This window comes from Herpailurus yagouaroundi, unplaced genomic scaffold (assembly GCF_014898765.1).
Source record: "Herpailurus yagouaroundi ecotype Mexico unplaced genomic scaffold, PumYag 196, whole genome shotgun sequence".
NCBI lineage: Eukaryota > Metazoa > Chordata > Mammalia > Carnivora > Felidae > Herpailurus > Herpailurus yagouaroundi.
Genome location: NW_024412427.1, coordinates 21,923,599 through 21,947,684, shown reverse-complemented (window position 1 = coordinate 21,947,684; position 24,086 = coordinate 21,923,599). Strand labels below are relative to the sequence as shown.

The following is a 24,086-nucleotide window of genomic DNA, read 5'->3' as shown; positions in this document are numbered from 1 at the left end:
CAATAATTTGCTAAATTAATTTCTGACTATTTAATTTCATATCAGTTGCATTTGTCTTCTCTACCAGAAGCCTAATGATGAGAAGGCTCACCAAATCATGTATTAAAATTTACTTGGCTTGGCAAAACAAAAAAGGAAAAACAGGAGGGATAAATTTTATAGGAAGTGAAATTCTTTCCAGGATTGCAAACAGAGACTGGATGGGCATTACTGCATTTTAAGCATTATGCAATACTAAAGATCGAAAACAAGAGAGTACACTGGGAGAACATCACTATAATGTGTTTAATACAGTGAATTTAACATTATAACTCAGGCAACAGGAGCAAATTCCGATGTAAGGTAAAATTTATACTGACTCAGAACAGGAAAAAAATAAAATCAGTCTGTTAAGAATCCTTGGCTCTAGGGAGCTCCAAAACATTTAAAGATATGTCTAACTAAAAATCCAAGAATGTTTAAAGTTGCATATATTCTTACTTTTCTTTAATAAAGAAAATTCTCTTCTTTTACTTGTGTTACCTTTTTTCTTCAAATCTTCATCAGGCTCATACATCTCGATGATCTGCATTGCCCTTTTAGCATCATAAAATGGGAACAAAATTTCATTCAGTCGAGGGTCTCGCTGATGCTACGATGAGAAAGTAACTCCATTTAGGTTGACATTTCTCACCCTTGGGCATGACACATCACTAAAGGACAGAATTTCTAAAATAAGATATATTTAGAATATCACATTTATAGTTAACAAAGATAGGATTTCACTGTCCCTAAAATATATTTCAAAAAAGTCCAAATTTGGGAGTGCTTTGTTGGTTTCCCTCACTGAACTAGAGAGAGAATATAGAACATACTTTTTTTTTTCCCTTCAAAAGCTAAAGGATACATAAAATGGTGTTCATGTCAGTTGTATGGTCTTCTAGTTTCCATACCACAGATAAAAAATTTGGCATATCTACAAAAAGTGAGATAAAAAAATCTTTGGGTGGGGAAGCAAAAACAAAAGCAAAAACAAACAAAAAACAAAAACAAAAAAAAAACCCCAAATAACTCAAATAGCTAACACACTAATTTAAGTGCCTAAAAAAGAAAAACAATAGCAACAGTAACAAAAAGAAAAAAAAAAAAAAAAAAACCTTAAGGCTAAAAAAACCCATAAGGTTAAAATCCCTAAGGTTAGTATTTCATTTTCATTATATATATATTTTTTATATAAACAAAAGATTTCTTGGGCAGTCTGCAGACTTCATTTTCTTGAGTAAATATTTATCAAATCGAACCAATTATAATAATGATGACAATCAGCACAAGGATATGTATACATTATCGACAATATGGAAAATCTGTATTTGAATATCAGTAGTTCATAAAGTCTTTTTCACTATGAACTAGAACTCTGTTTGCTCTGAAAAAACTCTCTGGGGATGGGGCGGGGGGCAGTCCATGAATGATTAAGGCAATGAGGATGCTGGTAATACCATGCTTTTCAAAGCAACACTGGATGCTCATGGTAGTACATGGGGCACCAGGAGCTATACTATTTCTGGAGTTCTGACATCCAAATTTTCACAGCAGTGGTGAAAAAAGTCCAATTTACTGACTCGGCTACAATCTTTTGTATTTGCGTCTGCGGGCCTATATCTGGAGACAGTGTGTCCATTAAACTTCCTTATCGTTCACCGTGGATCAGAGAACCAAACGCTGTGACCCTGGCCATATGTCAAATATATAATTTCAGTGGAAATAATGGCAGATAAGCAGATGTGAGGAAAGAAACCTGGTCAACAGGTAGAACCTTGACAATAATTCTTTACCCAAATATATGCACAGACGTTGAGAAACAGTACTGAGAAGTATTTAAGAAACAATTGTTCAAAGTTCATATGGATTTCCCTTCCCCATTTGTTTTGAAATGAACGTTTGAAAAAGTGGGCAACACAGAATGAATGCTGTTGGCCAACGGAACACGTGTGATGTAATTTCTTCAAGCACTTGTGGCCTAGCCTATTCTGGTCCTCCCACCTCTTCACCCAGTTAAGAGTGTTAACTCAAAAGGAATTGTTATCTTTTGGTCAGTTTATCCCAATGAAGCATGCTTCTGTTGTAATCTAAGAAATTACGGCTCATAACAGCTCACATCCATGCATGTGCTAGAGCAGAAACTGTTATAGTAACAACAGGCCTTGAAACCATAAGAAACAAAACTCATGGGGTATGCAGAGAGAAACTAAGAGGTGGACTGTGGAATGCCAGGCATGTGAAGGCATGCTACAATCTTATTTATGAAACGGATGGGCATCATGCAACTCTGGAGCCCACTATTCAAGGAGATGACAAGCACCACCCCTCTGGTGAGAATGCATTGTTTTCAAAACAAACAAAAAAACGAACGAACAAAAAGCTCTTTCTAGGCACATTTCTTCTCCCGTCCCTGTAAATAACAGCACGGAAGAAGATGGATGTGGAGGTAAAGGTCCTTTTTAGACTCCATTGCAGTTATGCTCATGGTTGGCCACTGGATTTCTCTTTGTTCAAAGTAAGCTTTTGGTTTAAAGATGTGCTCGTTGGTAGGAATTCTGGACTCATGGAGATGATGGGGCAAATCCATATGAATTAAAAAAGTGAGAGAAAGAACAGAGTAAGCTGGAGGGGAGAGAAGAGATTAAGTTAGGGAAAGGAGAGGAAACCCAGATGCTCCTCTGTACTTTTTATATGCGTGTATGTGCACATGAGCCCTGTGTGACTAATACTTGTAGTGTGATCTGTTGATGGCAGCAGCAGTGGCATCTCCTGCACCTGGGAGTTAAAATGCAGACTCTCAGCCCCCACCGAAGACCTACCAGATCTGATTCTCTGGGGTGGAACCTGTGAATCTGTGTTTTAATGAGCTTTCCAGGTGATTTTGACGTGTTCAAGTTTAAGAAACACTGTTCTAATGTATAAAAGTATGCATTTTAACATATTTGCAGAAGAGTAAAACAACAACAATACCCCCCCCCAAAAAAAAAAACACCTAAGTCCTGCAAGGATAGAATGCTAAATGTTTGAGATGTCCTTCTTATTAAACCGTCTTAAAATTTATTGCCAAAGCATGATATCCACTAGAACATCCTGCCTGTCAGAAGCAAAAGCTAGGAAAACCAAGCCCTAAAACGGCTGTGTCACAAGCCCCTAATTGTAAATTTGCAGGAAATAAGCATTAAAAGCAGACAGTATGAAACTGCCTTTGTCTTTGCATCTGCTCCACCAGATAACGTAACTGTCTGCTTCACTAAAATTTTCATGTTTCAAAAAGGAAGCACGGTGGAATCTGGATAATCCGAGACAAGGAAGCAAATAATAAGATTTGCATTAGAGTCACAAAACTATAATTTTTATATGAAAACACAAAGAGGGAAAAGATAATTTCCAGGTGACCTCAGAGTAATAAGGTTGCAGAAGAGTTCCACATGGACATAAGCACAGTGTGGAAAATGCTTCACAACTCTGAGGGATCATCTGTTTTCAGTGGGGATTCAGGGGAAGCAGTGTACCTAGGACATTCACCCCTGGACATCCAGAGCTTTGTTAAGTGATGTCAACAGCTTCTGAAAATAGATCACAGAACTGTGCTCATGTGAATGGGGAGACAGTGATCATTACTCAATTATTACGTCTTTACTCTTATTGAGAAAAGGCATCCATTGGCTTTATCCCAACAGAATTGGGAGAGATGGATGTTGACAACAAATATTCAGAAGAGATATAAAGAAGATGAAGGAATAATTTGCAAGGGTAGGCTTACCCATAAGACTAAGAAATACCTCCTTCTCTTTCTGTGTCTATGTATTCAAGAATAAAGATATTGTCAATGGAAAGAGATCTCATGCCCTTTCCTATATTCTTTCAACTGCAAAATAAAAACAAACAAACAAAGAAACAGGTAGGTTTAGCCCTAAGGCAATCATATAATGGGTGTGAGGTGGGGGGGGGGGGAAGGGGTGCAGATCACTAGCAACAATAAAGCTAATTCTGGATTATTACTGTCATCTAAGACTTTTTTTCTCTTTTCCTCATTTTGATCTATTCTCTCCAGCCCTCCATGCATCTCCCAATTCTGTAGCCCTGCCCTCTCAGTTATCATCTTTGTGAGATAATGAAGATAACTGAAATCAATTTAGCTTCTTATTGGAAACAGGCAAAGAGAGGTGAAATTAAATGAAGCTCAGGGACATGAATCAGCCCCACCACAGATAGAGACCTGAGCTGGGAGCAGTATCTAACCAAATGGCAGCTCACAGTGGTTTATTCTTCTACCAGCTCTCCCAGACTCTGGTTTATTATTTTCAAAAAATGGGAAAAGTTTCTCTTGGTCCACTGATGGGACCAAGAGACACAGCTGTGGCAAAATTTTAGATCTGAGTGGTGGATTTCCATGACTAAATCCATTATGGAGAAGTAACAGAAGGTATATGATGCTCTCACATTGTTCCCATTCATGCTAAGCATTCCAAGAAGGAATCTAGATAATCTATTAGGACAGTGCTTCACAAACTTTAAGGTAAAGACAAATCACCTGGAGATGTTGTTAAATGCAGATTCCAACTCAGTAGGTCTGGGTGGGACCCAAGATTCTGCATTTCTAACAAGCTCCTACAGGACGCTGCTGCTGCTGGTCCACAGATCACACTTTGGGGAGCAATGAATAAAGAGATACTGAGAAGCAGGTCTAAAGCTATCAATGAAAAGCCAGTAGGTATTTATGACATGGATAGGGAGGGGGTGGTACAAACCCCCCTACATGGTGACCAAGGTAATAAGTGGCCAGTAGTCTCTCCTATCATTACAGCTTCCTGGAGATACATGTTAGCACACTGAACATAAAATTTCATCTAAGGAGTAAAAGGATTTACAAGCTGGAAAGTGGTGGGAGGCAGCATGACTTTTTTCCCTATTACCTATTCTAATTGGTTAATGCTGGTGTGTGTATCTACTGATTTTCGCATTATCAGTCATTTCTCTGGTTACTTTGCTGAACTCTTATTCAAAGAGCTTTCTAGTTGACAGTTTTTGATATTCAGGGTACCCAATCATTATCTGCAAATAATGAGTAGGACCTCATCTTTTTGTATTCAGTAGACTCATTTATTTTTCCTATCTTATTGCATAATCTGGGGCTTCTAATACAACGTTGAATTATGGCTTGTTGACACTATATGGCTAAGGAATTTTGAAAAAGTTTACATCTAAGCTTTTGGAGCCATAGACCCTTACACTGCAATGCCTGCTTCCTTCTTGAGTCAATGTTGTCTCCTTTCATTATGGGTTTCAAAGGTGCTCTACCTTAAGGGTGCTTTTGGTTCTGGAGAGAGAAGAGGGGGTCACTGTAGGACTCAAAAGAGAGGTTGCAAGGAGCTGGCAGAATGTTCTCTAAGTTTCACAAACTTCTTCAAGGACACATTCAGATTTCTACCTAGTCTTTCCAATTCAGTTCACTAGGACAGAAAAGGAAGAGATTCAGGCAGACACTTTGATTAAAAATAAAGGTTGCACACTTTCCTGGACCATCTTGTAGTCTTTACGATCTAACAAAATCTAGAATCCCACTGATTCCATCTGTCCCATTTCAAAATTAAAGGTGTTTCCTTACTGTGAATGAAAAGCCAAACAGAAGAAAATATAAGAACCAATGAGTGCTAATGGCCCTGTGATAGCAATGTATAAAAGTTTATCAACTAATAGTATTTTAAGAAAGAGTTTGGATGGCAGAATGTACAGATGATCACATATTTTAATATTTAATGTTATATCTTAGACTTGCAAGAATTGCAAGTGATTACTGGGTAGGTTTACAAAAACTAAGGGGAAAGCCTTAAGGGCCCATGAACGCAGCACCTAACCTCAAGACTTCAGAACTCTTTATTTTCACAGTGACACACATAGAAAAGTCTCTGTCATGTTTAATAGATGGCTGGGTGTCAGTTCATCCCAGAGTGTGCAAGAGACCTTGTTTTTAGGAAGCAGCAAACTAATGATATAAATTTTGTCCATGCCTCTAAAAGGCCTTCCTTCCTTAGCAAAAAGCAAGATATTCCTGCCCATCTCACCAAAACTTAAGATGATCAGTGACCCCAAGTGCATGAAGAAGCTGAGAGAAATAAAACAATAAATCTTAAAAATAAAGGAGAGGAGGAAGGAGTTAAGGAAACAAAGCAAGGCAACTTGAGCAACGGTGGCACAGGAATGTGGATATTATCTGGGTAAAGATTATAAACATAGTATTCGCATGACCAAAAACTAGTGGGGTGGAAAGACTTGAAATGTTTTCAAGTAAAATAAATATTGTATTGTACTGAAAGGCTTATTTAAAAGTGGAGGTGAGGCATCTGTGCTGATAAACGGAGTGGTTAGTCTTTCCTGAACATGGGCTTTTAGGCTCTCGATATCAGAGCTTTGAAAGGGTAACCCTGCAAATTGGGAGCCAGTAAGTCCTAAAAAGGCAAGAAAAGAGAAGCCCATTGGCAAAGATGTGATTTGTCTCTACATCCTGGCAAATCACAGCCTGCCTGTTGTCTGTTCTTTGGGGCAATACCTCCTGTCTGGCATGATACTCTCTCTTCTAATGTTTTCTTTTTATATGGTATAATGGTTAAATTATATTAAAAATTGCTTTGAAACAAAAATACATTGTCCCTTCCTCACTGAAACTTATTAATGTGGTAGAAAAAAAGTAAATTTTCCATTTTGGATTAGCAAAAACTTCAAGGGGTTTCACTGAACAGAACATTCTTCTCTACGTTCATAAAGAAAAAAAAAGTTAATTTTAGCTGTAAGAAAAGTTGCAACTTTTACGTGTTCTAAAATATATTTTTCTCTTGTGCTTAAGCAAATGTTGTCAACCAGTTTTGGTTGTTAAGTGAATCATATTCTAAAATGAGCCCTAAGCTTGTTATAAAAATAAAATGTAAAAATTTAACCTGCAATCTAATTGGCCTAGTATGTACTATATTTTCACCCAGAAACTCCAGTGTTGTGCTTGTTGTCAAAATATTCTATTTGAACCTACATACTGTCCTTACATGCAATCCATTAAAAGACAAAAATAAAGCTTTCTAGTCCATGCAAAGTTATGAGAAAAAGTTAGCAATGGAGAATCCAACTACAGTGTGGTAATCTCAATCCATTCTCTAATGAGATCAATAGGAAAAAAAAAAAGTACCTTCAATATCATCTTGCAAAAACACAGACACATTTAATTAAATGAATATATTATAAAATCCACACGCACACAAAGAACCAGAGCTACACATCCATAGCGAGAAAACCAACAGAAAAAAGCAGTGTGCAAAGCCAACGTGTCGGAAGCGCATGGACACACAGGAGCAGCAGCTGATTTTTGCACCTGGTAAAGAAAGCCATCTGGAAAGATCAGCAGGTCAGAAGCAAAGCGAATAAGGGCATATGATGCGGGCATATGATGCGGACATGCAATGGGGACACTGGAGGAGGCAAGCCACTGCACACAGACTTTATGGAGTTAATGTATGAAAAAGCTTACTTCATTTAGAAAGCTCACTAATTGGTCTACCGTTAAATAATCAGTTTTGTCTCCATTGCTGAAAAGAAATTTATTAGAAAAAGTAAGTTTTTGTATATGATGCTACAAGTAGGTACGATTTACATGTTGACATTTGTTGATGATAATTCTAAACTTATCTTCTAACCCTGAGGTAGTGGTGCACTCTTAAAATGGCCAGAGACTGTTCGTAAGAACAAAACAAACAACCCAACAAGAGAAAGAAAACACTCCCATTAGCTCAGAAAATGTCTGCAATTCTTCTTTAGTATTATCAAAAGATGTTATTTTTCAAAACAACATGTAAGTCATCCATTTGAAATAACTGGAATGAATGAACTTTTCAACGACATAATAACATTCCATAATTGAATCTAGTTAGTTCACATAATGGGTTAATACCTAAAGGAGCAGGTTAAAATTGTAGGTAGTTAGTAAAGCCAATGCAAGGGGCGGGGGGGATAGTTCCAGGTGCTGCCATTAAATTTTGTAAAAGTTTCTCAAAAAGTCAGAGTGAACTTTTACGGTCATAAACTAAGGGCTGAAAATGTAACCCTGACTATATACTCCTCCAGACTCTCAACACAGTATATAAAAATATTATGACAAAAAGGTGTCTTAAAAATCTAAAAGGACAAGAACTCCATAAATGGAACTTACATTTTTTTAAAAAGATCCTCTATATCTGTTCGAGGACAAATCTTTTGTGTCAGTTCATAGAACTTTTCATAAGTAAATGCTGCAGGCTCGATTTCATCATTCTGTAAAGAACAAGAGGGTGTCATAACTCCTGCCACATTTTTCTCGTGATCATGAAGCAAAGCAATGACCACCTGGGATCCCAGGGCCTCAATCTCTGACTCTTACTGACAGAAGCCAGAAGGCCAAGTCCAACTGTGGCCAGGCCATCCTGCCAGCACACCAGCATGTGTAAATGGGCGTCTCTTGTTACCATGTGGCCGTGATCTGTGGGTTCAAACACTGGCTACGGCTGGGCTTGCTCTGGGCAACACCCCATAAAATATAAAGAAACATTTCTTCTTTCTCTCCACGATGGAGAAAATCATGTGCCTGCCTAAAGGCTGCTGAATAAATCAAAGCCAGTGTTTACTTACGCTTATCTTATGAATTTTCACAAGACCACATGAAGCTGCTCAGGACAACCACATAAAATTTTCCTTCACATGCTGCAGTTTGTATTTCAAGTAGGATTTGTTAAAGTAGGAACAGGCTTAAATCTGTCTTGCAGTCAATCAATTAATTTCAAATACTCTAAATCCAAGGGGCCAAGAACACAAATGGTTTGTGTAGGGAGGAGTGCTTTACAAAGTACCCCACAGCCACCTTGAAGAACACTGACATTGTGCTTGGTCGAGGCGATGTGGACAGGCTTCTTGAAAATAAGCTTCCCACCAGCTGTGTAGAAGAGTAGCCTTGCTGACATTTCTTTTTCTTAATGAAACTGACAAAAACATTCTGAAGTACACTGTTTGAATTTGGAAACATTTAGGTTAAATGCCCAGGGAACAAAAGGCAGGCAGGAAGGAGAAAATTACCTGTACTATATGTGACTGAAACTAGTTCTGAATCTAAATGAGATCAGTGTTACATAAATAATCTGGCTTATTACATATGAGAACATAACTAGACAAAATCGTTTTACAAAACACATAATTAAACTAATAAATACCTTTCCACTGGGAAGACCTAACTCCTTGAGTGCTTGAAAGATCACCTTTTCTGTTTTCCCCGATGCAAAGGTTCTAGTAATACTAGGGCAGAAAATAAAGAAAAGTCAAGTTATTGTTAATTCTAATTTCGTGGAGGCAAAAATCTAAGAAATACTAGGGATGTGGGATGGGGGGTGGAGAAAGGAAAGGAAAATACAATTCATTTTCATTTCTGGGTGTTTTTCACTTCACCAACTCTCTCCTGCAATATCCCTCTGGTTCTGCTAGTGAGGCAACTTGATTCTAAGACAGGTGTCTCCCTGGTGATTGTGAACACAAGAACCCCTGGGAGAGCAGTGCCTGGGTGGCTCAGTGGGTTAAGCATCCAACATTTGCGCAAGTCATGATCTCAGGGTTCGTGAGTTTGAGCCTCACATCTGTCAGCACAGAGCTTGCTTCAGATCCCCTGTGCCCCTCCCCTGTTCACACTCTCTCTCCCACCCCTCCACCCCACCCCCAAAAGCCCTGGGAGATACATGTTATTGGACAAAAACAATGACAATGGACAAAAACAATTCCTTTTTCTCAGGGAAGAGGAATATGGCAAACGGGACAGTAAGTCTAGAATAAAACCTCATGTTGACACTATATAGGTTTGGGGAAAAAAAGTAGTCCCCTAAGAAGTCAGTCTAGGCTGGTGATGGCCTTTATGCCTTGGTACTATAGCAGACATGCATTATCAGACATATTTTGAAAAAAAAATTGTTTTGAGCTAAGTACTCTTGAACTACTCTGATGTGCCAGCTGCCTCAAGGCTTAGGAAGTTTATTGAAAAAGCAAAGGTGTGGTGGGAGGAGAGTTAGGGGAACACTTATTCAATGTTTCCACAGAATCTTGGCTTTCTCCTGACACAAGGTAATTTTAAATAATGATGCTGCCTTTTAACTAGGATGGTGTGCATCGAGCCTATTTTCTATGAGAAATGCATTGGTGACATTCAGAATGACCCAGTGAGGTGTCAAGCTAGCACCCTAGAATTCATGTTTGGCTCTGAGCCATGCCTTAGCCAACCAAAGGAAACTTCCTTTATTCTGTGAGTGGAAGCCCAGGTAAGCTGTCACCATAACTGAAACTTTAATTTCAAAATTCCACCTGAGGACAGAGCTTACTTTCATCCGGGAAGCTTGGCTTCGGAATGCCTTCGGTGTGAGCACAAGGAGCTTGGTAGCAGTGCCTCCCCACGCCCCAACCCTGTCATGCACTCTGCCATTCATACTAAGTGGAGGCCAGCTCCAAATGCAAGCACTAAGCGCCAAGTATTCTTGATGAGTGGGAAAACGCACCTCTTCAACTGCAGAATACAACTTCCCAAAATAGATTGGGAAGATCTAACTTTAGGTAAAGGAGTTGTTATGCGTTCATTCAAAGCTTTGTTGTTTCATACTCAGTCCAGGAATACTTAGAAGTACATTTTTAAGAGCGCTTGAGACAGCTGTATTCAAGTATAGGGAGGCCCATGGATTCTCTTTAACAAATCTACAGACATGGTAGAGCATGTGTGTTTGACATCAAGTAAACCAGTTTCTAGGATAGAGGGTGTTATGTCCACATTTTCCACTTCTCTAGTTCATGGAATTTTCATGCACTGAATTGGGGTGAGAAGCAATTTACCTGACCTTTATAAAACAGGAAAGTAGCTAATCAGTGTTCTCAATCTTTTTTTTTTTTTTTAAGTATGTGTTAACATGAGAGCTACAGGCCCCAGCATCCCCAGATTTGGGACAGGAAGAAACTGTTTGTACAGCAACCTCAGGGGTATCTCAGTGAACTCGAGCTTTGGTTAGGTTGGATAGGCCTGAAAAACGACATGAAAACTGATTGACGTGGTCATGAATGTAGCAGGTACAGGGCCTGAGCCTTTCTGGGTGTGGGTTGGAGGGTAGGGAGGAAAGGAAGAGACTATAGGAATAGAATCTTTTGGCTAGAGCTTGTTGAAGTACCAAGACATGAACAGGAAGTAGAACAAGAATGTCTCATGGGAGGAGGAGGTCTATGCATTAGCACTTGAGGCTAGGGGGCAGGTAAACAGATTGAGAGAGAAAAAGAAGGAATTAGGGTGTCCAGTGCCAGGAGAGAAAGAAATCCATGTAGGGATATACTAGTGAGGGCAAAGTCAGAGCCCAACAACATGACTGCACAGGAAATAAAGGTGAGAAATGGTATTATGGCCATAGGGGCTCTTTCTCTGGCCTTCTTTTCTGAGGGGGCTTGGGCTGGGCAATGTCACCACGGATTTGCTCACCTCATTCTGACGGAGACCAAACCCAGGATGGAAAATAGAAGCAAGGAAGTTGAAAAGACCATTCCCCTGATCTAGCTAATACAGTGCCTTTATTGCCTTTGCTTCAGGCAGCTATCAGAATCAGCCTTGGGCCTTAAAATGGATTCACTCAGAGGTAAGGTGGGGGGGGGGGGTTGTGGCACAAAGGTGAATTCTTAGAGTTTCCGGTTACATTAGAGGCCCAGCAGAATACCCTTTAACAGGGTCCTGCAAGAAACACATTTATCACAACCTGGGGACATTTTTACATACCGTCATAGGCATTTCGTAGGAGAGTATTTAGAAAGGACTGTGATTTATTCAACTCTTATATATAGCCTCACACCCACAGAGTACAGGTTAGTGCTTCATGGCTAACAGATACTCAATGAGTTTTTGTTGAATCATAATAAACCACCTTCCCCAAAGGAAATGCTACAAAAGCAAATAACCTTGAGTGGAGCCCAGTCCTATTAGAGTCCTGGTTCAATTCCATGTTCCAGCAGACTTTACAGGTGATAAAGACAGAAATGATCCTGAAAACACCAAGGGAGTCTCACTCTTTCTTTGTCCTCAATGGGCCTACAATCCATTCCATGGTTTTAACACCATTTTTTGAAACACTCAGGTCAGACTCATGGAGTGAAGCCTCAGCAGAGTCCTACTAACTTTGTTGAAAAACTAGGACTTCAGGACATGTACAGATTACATAGGAGTTGGGCTACCATGATCATACCTGAGGCTCTCAGCCTTCCTCTTTAATACAACGGTCTCTTTTAAGACTACTTCCTGCCACAGCCCATAATTTTTGTCTGGCTACTATTTCCCGACTCTCTAGCCATTGGTTCCAACTCCAGGTTACAAGGAATAAGAAATGGCAAAGAAAAGAGTGATTTTCAAAAGCCTTGGTCTAGGTGAGAAGATAAATTGAGTAGGAGTTTGTAGGTTTGAGAGAAAAGCAGACTGTGTAAGTTTATGTACATAGAAAGAAAAGAGGGAGATAAAGAGTTAAGACTTTCTTCATTAATCATTCCTGCAACTTCCTGGATATTATATTTTGGTTAATACTCAAGAGCAGGGGCCATTCCCAAGCTATGTAACGACTATGAAGCCAGAACCTTTTTAACAGCAAGCACACTATAGTAATAGTTTCCATTTTAGGAACTCCAGAATGATAGTGATAAAATGACATTTTAAAAGTGTTTACTCTTCATATCCATTAAAACATTCAGAACAATTTCCACCTAGCCCTTGGCAGCTCATCTACCAGAAGACTTACCGCTTTTTTCTGGCTTGCTATCAATTCTCCATCAACTTTAACAAATTGCCCCCAAATAACAGATGTCTTGTGTCAAACACCTGTTAATACTGGCAGGCACCAAAGAGTTCATGTCAAAGAGAGCTAAAGAAAACGACATAAGGATGGTAATAATTTTGCATGTGAACATGCTAGATAAAGATCTTTGAAATCATAAAAGACTTCCAATCTTGTCTAACAATGGCTTGATTAGTAGGATACATATAAATGAAACCAGAATTGCTAGTTAGAAGTGCTTTGATTGCAATCTATGTGTTTCTACTTCGTCCATTTCCTGAACCTTATCTTGGAAGAGAAAGCAGGACAGTAAAGCATGTAAAAACAGATCCAATATACATTTCTATTCACACTGCTGTCTGTGCTAAGTTTAAAGAAAAATTTTAAAGAAAAATGTACTTAGCTGTAGGATGCTGGGATACATTAAAATAATTGTCCTGCTATTGCTCAACAGAGCAAAGGATTTTAAATTTTTTGTTTTATGTTTATTTATTTTTAAGAGCGTGAGAGACAGAGTGTGAGCAGGGGAGGGGCAGAGACAGAGAGGGAGACACAGAATCTGAAGCAGGCTCCAGGCTCTGAGCTGTCAGCACAGAGCCCGACGCAGGGCTCGAACACACGGGACATGAGATCATGACCTAAGCTGAAGTTGGATGCTTAACTGACTGAGCCACCCAAGTGCCCTGCAGAGCAAAGGATTTTAAGTGAAATAAAGATGAGTGTAAAGTATCTTTGCCAACAATTATCAATCAAGGGTGCTAACTGGGTTTTTTGTTTTTGTTTTAAGGTGTACTTTTTTCTAGAGTAGACACAAAATTGATTTGCTAGTAAGTTAACAAAAAGCAGAGAATCCTACATCTCGATTTGTAAAGACCACAACACATGTGTAAGGTCTACAACTTGGTAAGCCCTCAATAAAAGGTTAAGTAAAAATACTGTCCATGGTCTTATGATTCATATACTTTTAATTTCCTCATTGATATTTCTGTCGTGTCACATGGGCTGTTACAGAACACAGAATTAAGAAAAATGATGACTTCTAGGACAGTTCTGTTAAATGCGGAAAGAGCCATTTTGAGAGAGTATAGTGATAACCTCATGGGGAAACAGAACGGAAATGTCAAGGCAGAATGAAGTGCCTGGCAGAGAAGGAGATGGAGAAAAGTCAGAAATGGCTAAGTGTGATCAGCAAGCCACTGCTCAAATGCGCTTGCTCAAATGCGATGCAGCTGGGGACCTGTTCACTTCATCTCTGAAAGATAGGGCAGTTCTAAGACAAGATTCTACCTAGTAGCGCTGGGTTTTATTTGTTGCTGTTTCCGTTGGCTTCTTTGCTAAAGTGGTATCCAGAGAGGAAGTCAACATCAACCTAAGTCTGGAGAATCCTGGAAGAATGGGTTGGTATCCGGGAAACCCGGGACTAATTCAGGCTGTGGGCTTGGGCTTATGAATCCAAACACACTCCTGGTTTCATGGAGACAGATGATGCCCACTCCAGCTTCAGAAATTTCCATGAAGTGCTTACACAAATGCCAGCCAAAAAGATACCAGGAGAGTTTGGCAAATAATCCCTATTGCTGCCATCTCAAGAGCTTCCGGGTGTACCCACAGACCATTAGCAAATCCTAACACCAGAGAGGGAGTAGAGAGGCAGAAAAGAGGGAAGCATGAGGAGTCCTCAGAGGGTGAAAGATACCAGCTTAAGTATTAAAGAACCCATGTGGAAGACACATCTTTTTCATGTTTTCATTTTTTTCCCCTTCCTTCTTGATTCCTTTCAGGCTTTACTGCCATTGTTTTTCTCATTGCCACTGTTAACTTGGGCAGAGTGAGGGGATAAAGTGACAGTTCTGAAGAGTGTGTGGTGTCAGCAATGGTACACCTAGAGATTAAGTGGCAAGAAGCCAAAGGAGTCTACCTCCCCCTTCCCACTGGCCACCAGAGGAACAGCAAGGCCCAGAACAAGCAGCACTGTCCAGAGGCACCACACTTCTGAAGACACAGTCTATATACACTTCTGCTACAGGTGCACCATACAACTTCTTTAATTTTAGCGAATGGTTGCTTAGGGCAAGTAGACGAAGACATTAAAATCCTCAAAGCCCACTTGTTTGAAGATATAAAGAATACTGATACATCTTCGGACGTTCTTCATCAAAGCAGAGTTAATGCTACCCATTGTGAGGAAAAATGCAAGTTTACATCCACAAATGGTTTTTACAAACTGAACACAGCGTTTGATGGAGTGATTTAAAATAAGCTTCCAGAAATATCTTTAGTGAAAGCATTTAACAATCACTTGTGAAGGGCTCTCTATTTGGTCTGGTATCATGAGGGTCGACCAAGGGTATGAAATACAGACAGGAATGATCGACTTACCTCCTAACTGGAATTTTACCATTTGTGTTGGTCATAAACGCCAATTTCATCCAGCTGGAAAACAACGGTAACAACACTGTTTTAATGTTTCTTAAGAGGAATACTTCAATCCAGGTAAGAACTTTAAAAGAAAGTTCATTCAAACAAAGAACATTTATTCTGAAGGTCAGAGACAATAATACACTGTGAGATGAATTTATGGCTGTCACAATTAGCAAATACAAATACAAGACTCTCAGTTAAATTAGAACTTCAGAAAAATAATAATGTTTTTTACAAGTATGTTCCAAATACTGCACAGGATATGCTTATGCTAAAGAACTATTACTTATCTTAAATTTAAATTTAACTGGGAGTTCTGTACTTTTCTCAGCAACCCTGGATGAATTAGAAAATTGGGTGCATGCACTGAGCAAAACAAATTGAGAGTACTTACTTGGTGACTGACCTCATCCTTAATAATCTCTCCTAAGGGTGTGCCTGGGTGGCTCAGTCAGTTAAGCAACCAACTGATCTCAGCTCAGGTCATGATCTCATGGTTCATGAGTTCCAGTCCTGCATCGGGCTCCTCACTGACGGCGTGGAGCCTACTTGGGTTTCTATCTCTCCCTCTCTCTGCCCCTCCCCTGCACTCTCTTGCTCTCTCTCAAACTTAAAAAAAAATTCTGGCAAAATATCAAAATAAAAATAATCTCTGTTAAGGTGGTAGGAAATGCAACTGCATGCTGACACCAGCCAACCTTATCCTGAGGACACATAGGGATCTCCACTCTCAGCTCCCAGTGCAGCAAAGCACAGATCGAATGGGCATCTTCCCTAACTTCCAATAGTAAGAGAAGTTCATTCACTCAATTGACAGGAAGCAACTCATTGCTTTCCTGACACACAGGGACCCACAACGTTTATTTGTACGTTGATGGTAAGACTGTTCTTAGCTATTAATTCACATTCTCATTGTTTCCAGTCAATAAAATTCTAATAAAAGCAGAATATGACAAATTGGTAAAGTTTCTGTCCTGTGTCAGTTTCCTAGAAGCACAAGTGACTCCTTTTCAACTGATGTTTTCAAGACAATAGGCGTGAGGGAAGCAGAAAGGGCAGGGAGAACAGTCACACAAAGCTGTGGTCTCTGCTGGGGCTTTAGCCTGATGCCATGGGGAGCTCTGGAGTGTGATGTGCCTCCGACTTGGTGGCATGGGGGCTAGCCTTTTGTATCCTGTGCTAGCCCATCATCAGGCATGGGCTTCCCACCAGGAAGAGGGAGGAGTACAGTCTCCCAGGCACAGCGACTCCCCTTCAGCAGAGGGTAATTCTCTGTAGAAGTGGGCAGGTGTGACCTCTTGATGAGCTAACCCTTATGGTGGCTGGTGGATGGATGAACACCAGCTCTATAAAGGGATCTGAGCATGATACCACTGGGGACAGGTATGATCGTATGTCCAGATATGGATATTGGGGTCCCTCGGGTGTAAGTGGGCATTCTCTAAGTCTCAGGTCTTTTGGATTCAATCAATACCCAAACTGTAACATCAAATATCCACCGTGGCTCTTTATTTTTAAGAAAATATGCCACAGCAACTGCAGAAGAAAAGGAGAAGTCGCTGCACAACAAAGAGGTATTTATAAGACTAACTACCCCTTACTAAGATGATGGAAAGAATATAGTTGGGATGGCATATAAATCAAAACTACTAATAGTGAATGAAGAGGACTGGGAGCCAGGCACTGGGCTGAGCATTTTCCAGGACCTCACTGCACCTGTGAGGTAATCTTGTAAAATGAGTTATGGTGACCATCTCCAGTCACAGATTAGCACAGTGAGGCACAAGGCTAAGAACTTGCCAAGAGTCACCCAACAACTAAGCAGCCCAACTAGGATCTTAGTCAAGAGCACATACTCTTAAAGCACCTGCCAAAGGGACCAAAAGTAAGGATGAAAGTGCCCCAAGGGCTGACTTCTCTTCCTCCTGCCTGACAGTCCAAGGAATCACACCTTTGCTGCTAGGCCAGGTTGAGAATGAAGGCTTATTTCCATAATTTCTCAGTGTAGTTCCCTTCTGCACCTACAACTGCCTACCAGTGGCCCTATAATGGCAGGCGGCCCCACTCCTCTGCTGATGCTGCTCTTTCAACAGTCTGACTTTGGCTTTGGCTAGGATTTCTACCTGAGTAACTTTCAAGTCACCCCGATGGAATAACTTCATAAGGGTTACAAATCTACCAGTGAGGTGCATCGTCCCCCCCCCCCCAACTCACCCCCCGCCGCATTTTTGGATACAGTGAGCGGGGGTAAGGCCAGTATGTTTGGATCCCTGACTGTGTGCTGAACAGTCCCCGGGCCAGTGCTCCTTTTTGACCCTAGCAATGGGTGCTCTTGTAAGTGCTTCTCTTGGCCACACTCCCCAATTCTCAGTTTCACACAACAGAGGCTCCAGCTACCACAGCATCCAACTACATATCTCCCTAGGCATGGAAAACTAACGATCAGCACTCTGTCTGGAGACACAAAGGTCAGTGCCTACTACCTAGAGGATACAGCAGGGCATGCTGAGGTTCCAGCATCTTCCTGCCATCAACCATTCCTTTCACATCTGTTTTGGACTACGGTTTTATCATACACGCCTTGCCAAGTGGCCTGAGAGTACAGATATAGATTGGGAACTTCCTCTCCAAGGTCAGGAGCATGGAGGGGAAGACAAGTAAGATGCCGTCTGGCCATATACTAAGCCTTTATCTCCTAATCTGACCTTTTGCTTTTTAACAGCCAAGAACAAAGAGTGATATAACAAAACTCACTGTTTTTTGAGGCAGGTCATTGGACTGACATTGTTGGCCCTGAAGTTGTGTATGATTGATCTCAGTCCTTCTACCCATTGCTGAAAAGAGAAAGAGAAAGCATTCCTGATGAGTAAAACTACGAGCTAAAAATGGTGGTTTTTATTGGATAGCCTGTATCCATTTTGCATAAGAATAATGTAAACGCTTTGTTTATCTCCTCTCCACCACAGAGCAATCTTCATTCTGGTGCCATACTTTATTCTTTAATAAACAGCTTTCATTCTTTCCATGAAGATAAATGTAACATCTATAGCATCATTAAATGCTGGATTGTCACAAAGGAACGCTGCCCCCTGAATGACTTGTTAAACCTTCCAGTTGTAGCCTGTTTAAATAGAAGTCCTTTTTCAGCCGCTGGCAATCTTCATTATTTCTAAGCAACATTATACAATACACTATGACATATTTAGCTATTCCCATTTTAGACGATGAGAGCATTTGGGGTTCATCAATTTTATCATGTGATTCTATTTCAATCTCAGAATTTCTTACATATCTTACCTGTCTGTGTTTTCCAGCAAAGCCTTAAAAAGTAAAGCATGTACTGATTGCCAGGGTATCCAGAGCAAACAGTGAAGTGCTTACATAATTTCTGTTTAAGAATTTGGACCTCAGTTTTAGCTCATAACATCACTCCATGGATTTACAAGGAAAAGTGAAGGAAGACTGCATGGCAATAAAGGAATTTGGGTCTCTTAAGGACATTCTACTAGAAAAGGCTAGCCTATGAATTAAGGCCAACTCTGCTCTTGGGTCCAACAACCGATGCCAATGAATGCTATACCAAGTTGCTAAAATAAAGAATCACACTCTTGGCAACATGCTTTGTAACAAATTGACATTGGGGGTTAAAACAGAGCTGGGGCCTCCACAAAAGCCAGTACCTCCCCTTCTTTGGTTCATAGCGTGACTGCTATAGCTTTGTGCTGAGGAAGGGGAAAAAATTTGGAGTCGACAGTAATATAGATGTATATTCAATCTGCACTGTCCAGTATGGCAGCCACTAGCCACATGTGGCTATTTAAACTGCATAAAAGTAAAATTCAGTGCTTCCCTTTCACTAACCCCATTTCAAGTGCTCCAAAGCCAACGTGGGGCTAGTGCCTACCATATCAGACAGCACATATAAAGAACATTCCCATCATTACAGAACATTCTGCCAGACAGCACAACATAATACTAGTGATTTAGTCATTGCAAAGGCCAGTGGTAAAGACTGAGTTCTATCAAATGTGTGTGTTTTTAATCTACTGTGAGAAAATAACAACATTAAAAATGTCATCTTAACCATTCTTAAGGAACAGTTAGTTCAATGGCATTAAATAACATTCACACTGCTATGTAGCCTTCACCACCATCCATCTCCAGAACTTCTTTCTTCTTGCAAAACTGAACCTCTCTCCCCCTTAAACAGCTCCCCGTTTTCCTCTCCCCACCCCCAACCCTAGCAGCCACGATTCTACTTTCTGTCCCTATGAATGTGCCTATTCTAGGTTCTCCTTACAAATGGAGCCATGCAGTATTTGCCCTTTGACAAATTTGCCCTATTTCACTTGGCATAATGTCCTCAAGGCTCAGGCAGGCTGCAACAGGTGACAGAACATCCTTAATTTTTAAGGCTGAATAATATTCCATTGTAGGTGTAGACCACATTTGGTGTATTCATTCACCTGCTAATGGACACTTGGGTTGCTATTGTGATTAATGTGGCTATCGCAAACGATGCTTCTATGAACAGGGGTGCACAAATATTTCATCAAGTTCCTGCTTTCAGTTTTTTTGGATACTCTGAGGTGGAATTACTGGCCCAAGTAGTAATTCTATTTTTCATTAAAAAAAATTTTTAAGTTTATTTATTTTGAGATCAAGTGCAAGTGGGATAGACACAGAGAAAGAGGGGACAGAGAATCCCAAGCAGGCTGTGCATTGTCAGTGCAGAGACTGACGTGCGGCCCAAACTCACAAACCGTGATCACGACCTGAGCAGAGACCAAGAATTGGACGCTTGACCTACTGAGCCACTCAGGTACCCCTCTGTTTTTAATTTTTGAGGAACCACCATTCTGTTCCCCATGGCAGCTGTGTTATTTTACATTCCCACCAACAGTGAACAGGGGTTCCAATTTCTCCACATCCTTGTTGGCACCTGTTATTTTCCATTTTGTTTTCATGCTGACAGTAGCTATCCTGGTGGATGTGAATCTAATAGAGAGTTTTGGCTTTCTTCTTTATGCTTCAATCATACCTAAAGGCTTTCTAAAGAAGGATTTAGGAGCCATGAGAGGTAAATTTCCTTCCACAACTAGAAAAGGCTATTTCCTGAGGACGTAAACAGCATTGAAAGCCTCCTGATGGTGAAACCAGGATCCTGAGGCATGAGGAAGAAAGGCAAGAGTAGCATTAAAGAAATGCTCAATTATTTTCATCAGCAGCCTTCACTTCCTCTGTCAGATTAAATATGGGAGTATAATTCCCTGGGGACTATCAAATAACCTGTTATTGGGCTAATAAACTACAGGCTCACACACAGTTTCCCAAGAGAAGACAGAAAAGCAAATAATTTGGTTGGCATTAACTGGGAGGCATTTTCTCAACCTGAAGGCTTGTTACGTGTTCCAAAACACAGAGTCCATGGTTTCCAGGGATAAAAAAGTGGACAATCCGAGACTGTTCACTGGCTTTTTCTGAGCATTCTGATGTAGTTGTTTCTAAAAATAAATTATAGAGATACCAGGCTTTGAGGAGGCTGAAACAACTTTCATCCATCTTTTGAAAATACAATGCTGGTGAAGGTTCTTGTTTGTTGTGACCGAAAGGTCTCCATGCGTGACCTTTGAGGTCATCAGTCCAGTGACAGTACTCGTGCATTAGTTAGGGGGAAATGCCAACAGAATCCTCACGAGCCCTAAAGGGCGCTGGGATGGGGGAGGTTGTTGCTTCTTCTGAGATGATAGAAGTGAGGGTCAAGGGCCTTGACCAAGATCACAGAGCAGCTGGTGCAGAGCTGAGAGGCAGGAAGAACTTTGTTATCGGCCCCTCTTCGGGGCTTGTTCACACATCTCCCTCCTTGGCATGACAAGGTCCCATCAGGACTTTCCTCCTTTCTCCGGTCTTCCAGATAATGCACACGTAGCATATTAAGGCCAAAAGACTTAAGGAACTAGGTGAAGTGTTTTGTTTTGTTGTTTTCAACATGAAATAGATGAGATGCCAGCAGGTGTCAGTAGAACCCCAGAGTTTAGTTGGGAAGTTGCACTAGGGGTGAGCTAGAGGCACATGAACTTCTTTGAATGTTTTCAGATTAAAAGAAGCCAAAAACAAAAACAAAAACAAAAAGGCAACTTAGATAAGTTTTCTTGAATTGCTGAAAATAAGCACATATGTTAACAGTCTACATCATGCCCCAAAAGATGCACCTTCAAGCCCAGGGCTGCATGTTTCTAGAAGGGTCGTTCCCTGACACACCTTGAGCACACTCATTGGCTCAGTGATGACACACCCACCCTATGATTCCTATTACACTGGGTGCCTCCCTCTGGTCTGGCCTTCGTGAGCGGGCCAGCGCAGCCTGCATGCAGGGAACCAGCCCGAAGGATCAATGTGGATGTCCAAATCGGCAGTCTTTGCACTTCCCTGGCATGCTGTTCTCGTTAGGGTCCTCTCATTTTTTAATCTTTTCCAGGGCAGACAACCCCAGAATGTGCCACTCTGGCATGTGGATTTCCTTGAGCTGAAGACCATCAAGGCCCAATGAACTCAAGAAGAGCTTTTTACCTCTCTCTTAACTGCCTAAAAGAATTTAGTTAGGGGGCTTGTACGAGGAAGAGAGCTATTACCAAAGACAACAGTTTTTTTCTGTTTTTCTTTTTTTTAACATAAGAAGGTCTTGTCCAGGGGCGCCTGGGTGGCTCAGTCATTTGAGTAGCTGACTTCAGCTCAGGTCACGATCGCACAGCTCCTGAGTTCGAACCCTGCATCAGGCTCTCTGCAGATAGCTCGGGGTCTGGAGTCTGCTTAGGATTCTGTGTCTCCCTCTCTCTCTGCCCTTCTCCCGCTCATGGCTCTGTCTCTCTCAAAAATAAACAAATTAAAAAAAATACAAAAAGAAGGTCTTCTCCAAAGAGCATGATAATGATTTGTTTACCAAACATTTGCCCTTCCCATCTTCCTGTGAATTGTCTTTGCCTTTTTCTTTTTAAATTCATTTATTTATTTTGGGAGCGAGAATGCACATAAGCAAGGGAAGGGCATAGAAAAAGGAAGAGAGAAAGAGTCCCAAGCAGACTCCACAGTCAGCAAGGAGCCCTATGCAAGGCTCAAACTCACAAACCGTGAAATCATGACCTGAGTTGAAATCAAGAGTTGGACACTTAACTGACTGAGCCACTTAGGTGCCCCCGATTGTGTCCCTTGCCTTTGAAACCCCAGACCCTTACCCCCTTCTTCCCCTTGGCTCAGGATGGCATATAAACCTCAATTATCTGATTATCAGAGAGCCTTTCTTGTCTTGTGGGGGTCTTGTACACACATAATTAAATTTGGTTTTCTCCTGTTAATCTCTTTTTATTAAAGGTGGGTATCTCAGCCAAGAACTCAGAAGGGTAGAGGGAAATTTATTTTTCCTCCCTTACACCATGCACTAGGGGCAAACTATGAAGCTTTTCAAGTAAAGATCTCCACAGGGTCTAAGGTTGCAGTAGGACAAGACCCTTTATAAGGTGCTTAAGATGTAAAATTGCAACGTTTCACATATCTCCAGATGAATAATCAGTGGAGTACCTATATCTTTACACATTAAACTAGAAACTTGGTTTCAGACAGGCATTTGAGCTTTAAAGGGGTTCAGACTCTAAAATAAAGACACTGTAGGTAGAATCCTACGTGTTTTCTCTTATGGGTCCCTATATGCAAGGTGAATAATTTTAGTTGTTAAGATAAGTTAGGATTAGTTGCCATTAAATTGTCAATATTTAACTTTGAGGACAGGGGAAGCAAGACATTTTCAGCTGGTACACTGTTATAAGTAAACTACGTGGATATCACTCAGAGACCAGATTAGTAGTTTCTAGAGCTGGCTGTACATTGGAACCCCTGGGGAGCTTATAGGACAGTTTAGAAAGCTGGAAGTGGGGCACCTGGGTGGCTCAGTCAGCTAAATGTCCAACTCTTGCTATCAGCTCAGGTCATAATCTCATGGTTCATGAGTTCGAGCCCCAAGATGGGCTCTGTACTGACAGTGTGAAGCCTACTTGGGATTCTGTCTCCCTGTCTCTCTGCCCCTCCCCTACTTGCACTCTTTCTCTCTCAAAATAAACAAACTTAAAAAAAAAAAAGAGGGGTGCTTGGGTGGCTCAGTCAGTTAAGCATCCGACTTTAGTTCAGGTCATGATCTCATAGTTGTGGGTTTGAGTCCCAGGTCGGGCTCTGTGCTGACAGTTCAGAGCCTGGAGCCTGCTTTGGATTCTGTATCTCCCTCTCTCTCTGCCCTTCCCCTGCTTGCTCTCTGTCTCTCTCTCAAAAATAAATGAACATTAAAGAAGAAGAAGAAGAAGAAGAAGAAGAAGAGGAGGAGGAAGAAGAAGAAGAAGAAATGCCAATTCTCAGGTCCCACCCAAAATCTACCCACACAGCCACTCTGGGAATGGGGCCCAGCAACCTGCATTTCAACAGGCCCTCGAGATGACAATCATGCAGTCCTAGTATGGAGCATCTGGTACTGATCACAGATACAGATAACTGAAGAGGGTGTGGAGGTGGCCACAGGAGGATAGGCTTGTCTAGTTTTGTTTTTAAACAATTTTATTGAGGTATAATTTAAATATAATGAATGGCCTAGAAGCTTTTGATTCAAGTCTTTCAAATGCTAACTAACCACCCTTAGGGTGAGGACTGCCAATTGAGACACTTCAAATTTTAAACCTTCATTGCCCTGTTTTGGTTTAAATTCACACACACATGTATTAAAATATTAAAAAAAAATTTTTAATGTTTACTTATTTTTGAGAGAGA

General features: G+C 40.8%; 1 protein-coding gene across 13 annotated transcripts in view; it reads right to left on the bottom strand.

Annotated features, from left to right (window-relative positions):
* Window positions 1-24,086, bottom strand: part of PLCB4 (phospholipase C beta 4) — a 419,941-nt gene that overhangs the window by 97,137 nt on the left and 298,718 nt on the right. For all 13 annotated transcript variants that reach the window (XM_040447668.1, XM_040447674.1, XM_040447664.1 and 10 more), the window contains 6 exons: window positions 18,036-18,115; window positions 15,240-15,293; window positions 9,246-9,327; window positions 8,216-8,316; window positions 7,538-7,595; window positions 523-631 (listed from right to left, as the gene is read on the bottom strand). In XM_040447668.1, the coding sequence (XP_040303602.1) occupies window positions 523-631; window positions 7,538-7,595; window positions 8,216-8,316; window positions 9,246-9,327; window positions 15,240-15,293; window positions 18,036-18,115 (484 nt within the window). The remainder of the gene's footprint in view (window positions 1-522; window positions 632-7,537; window positions 7,596-8,215; window positions 8,317-9,245; window positions 9,328-15,239; window positions 15,294-18,035; window positions 18,116-24,086) is intronic.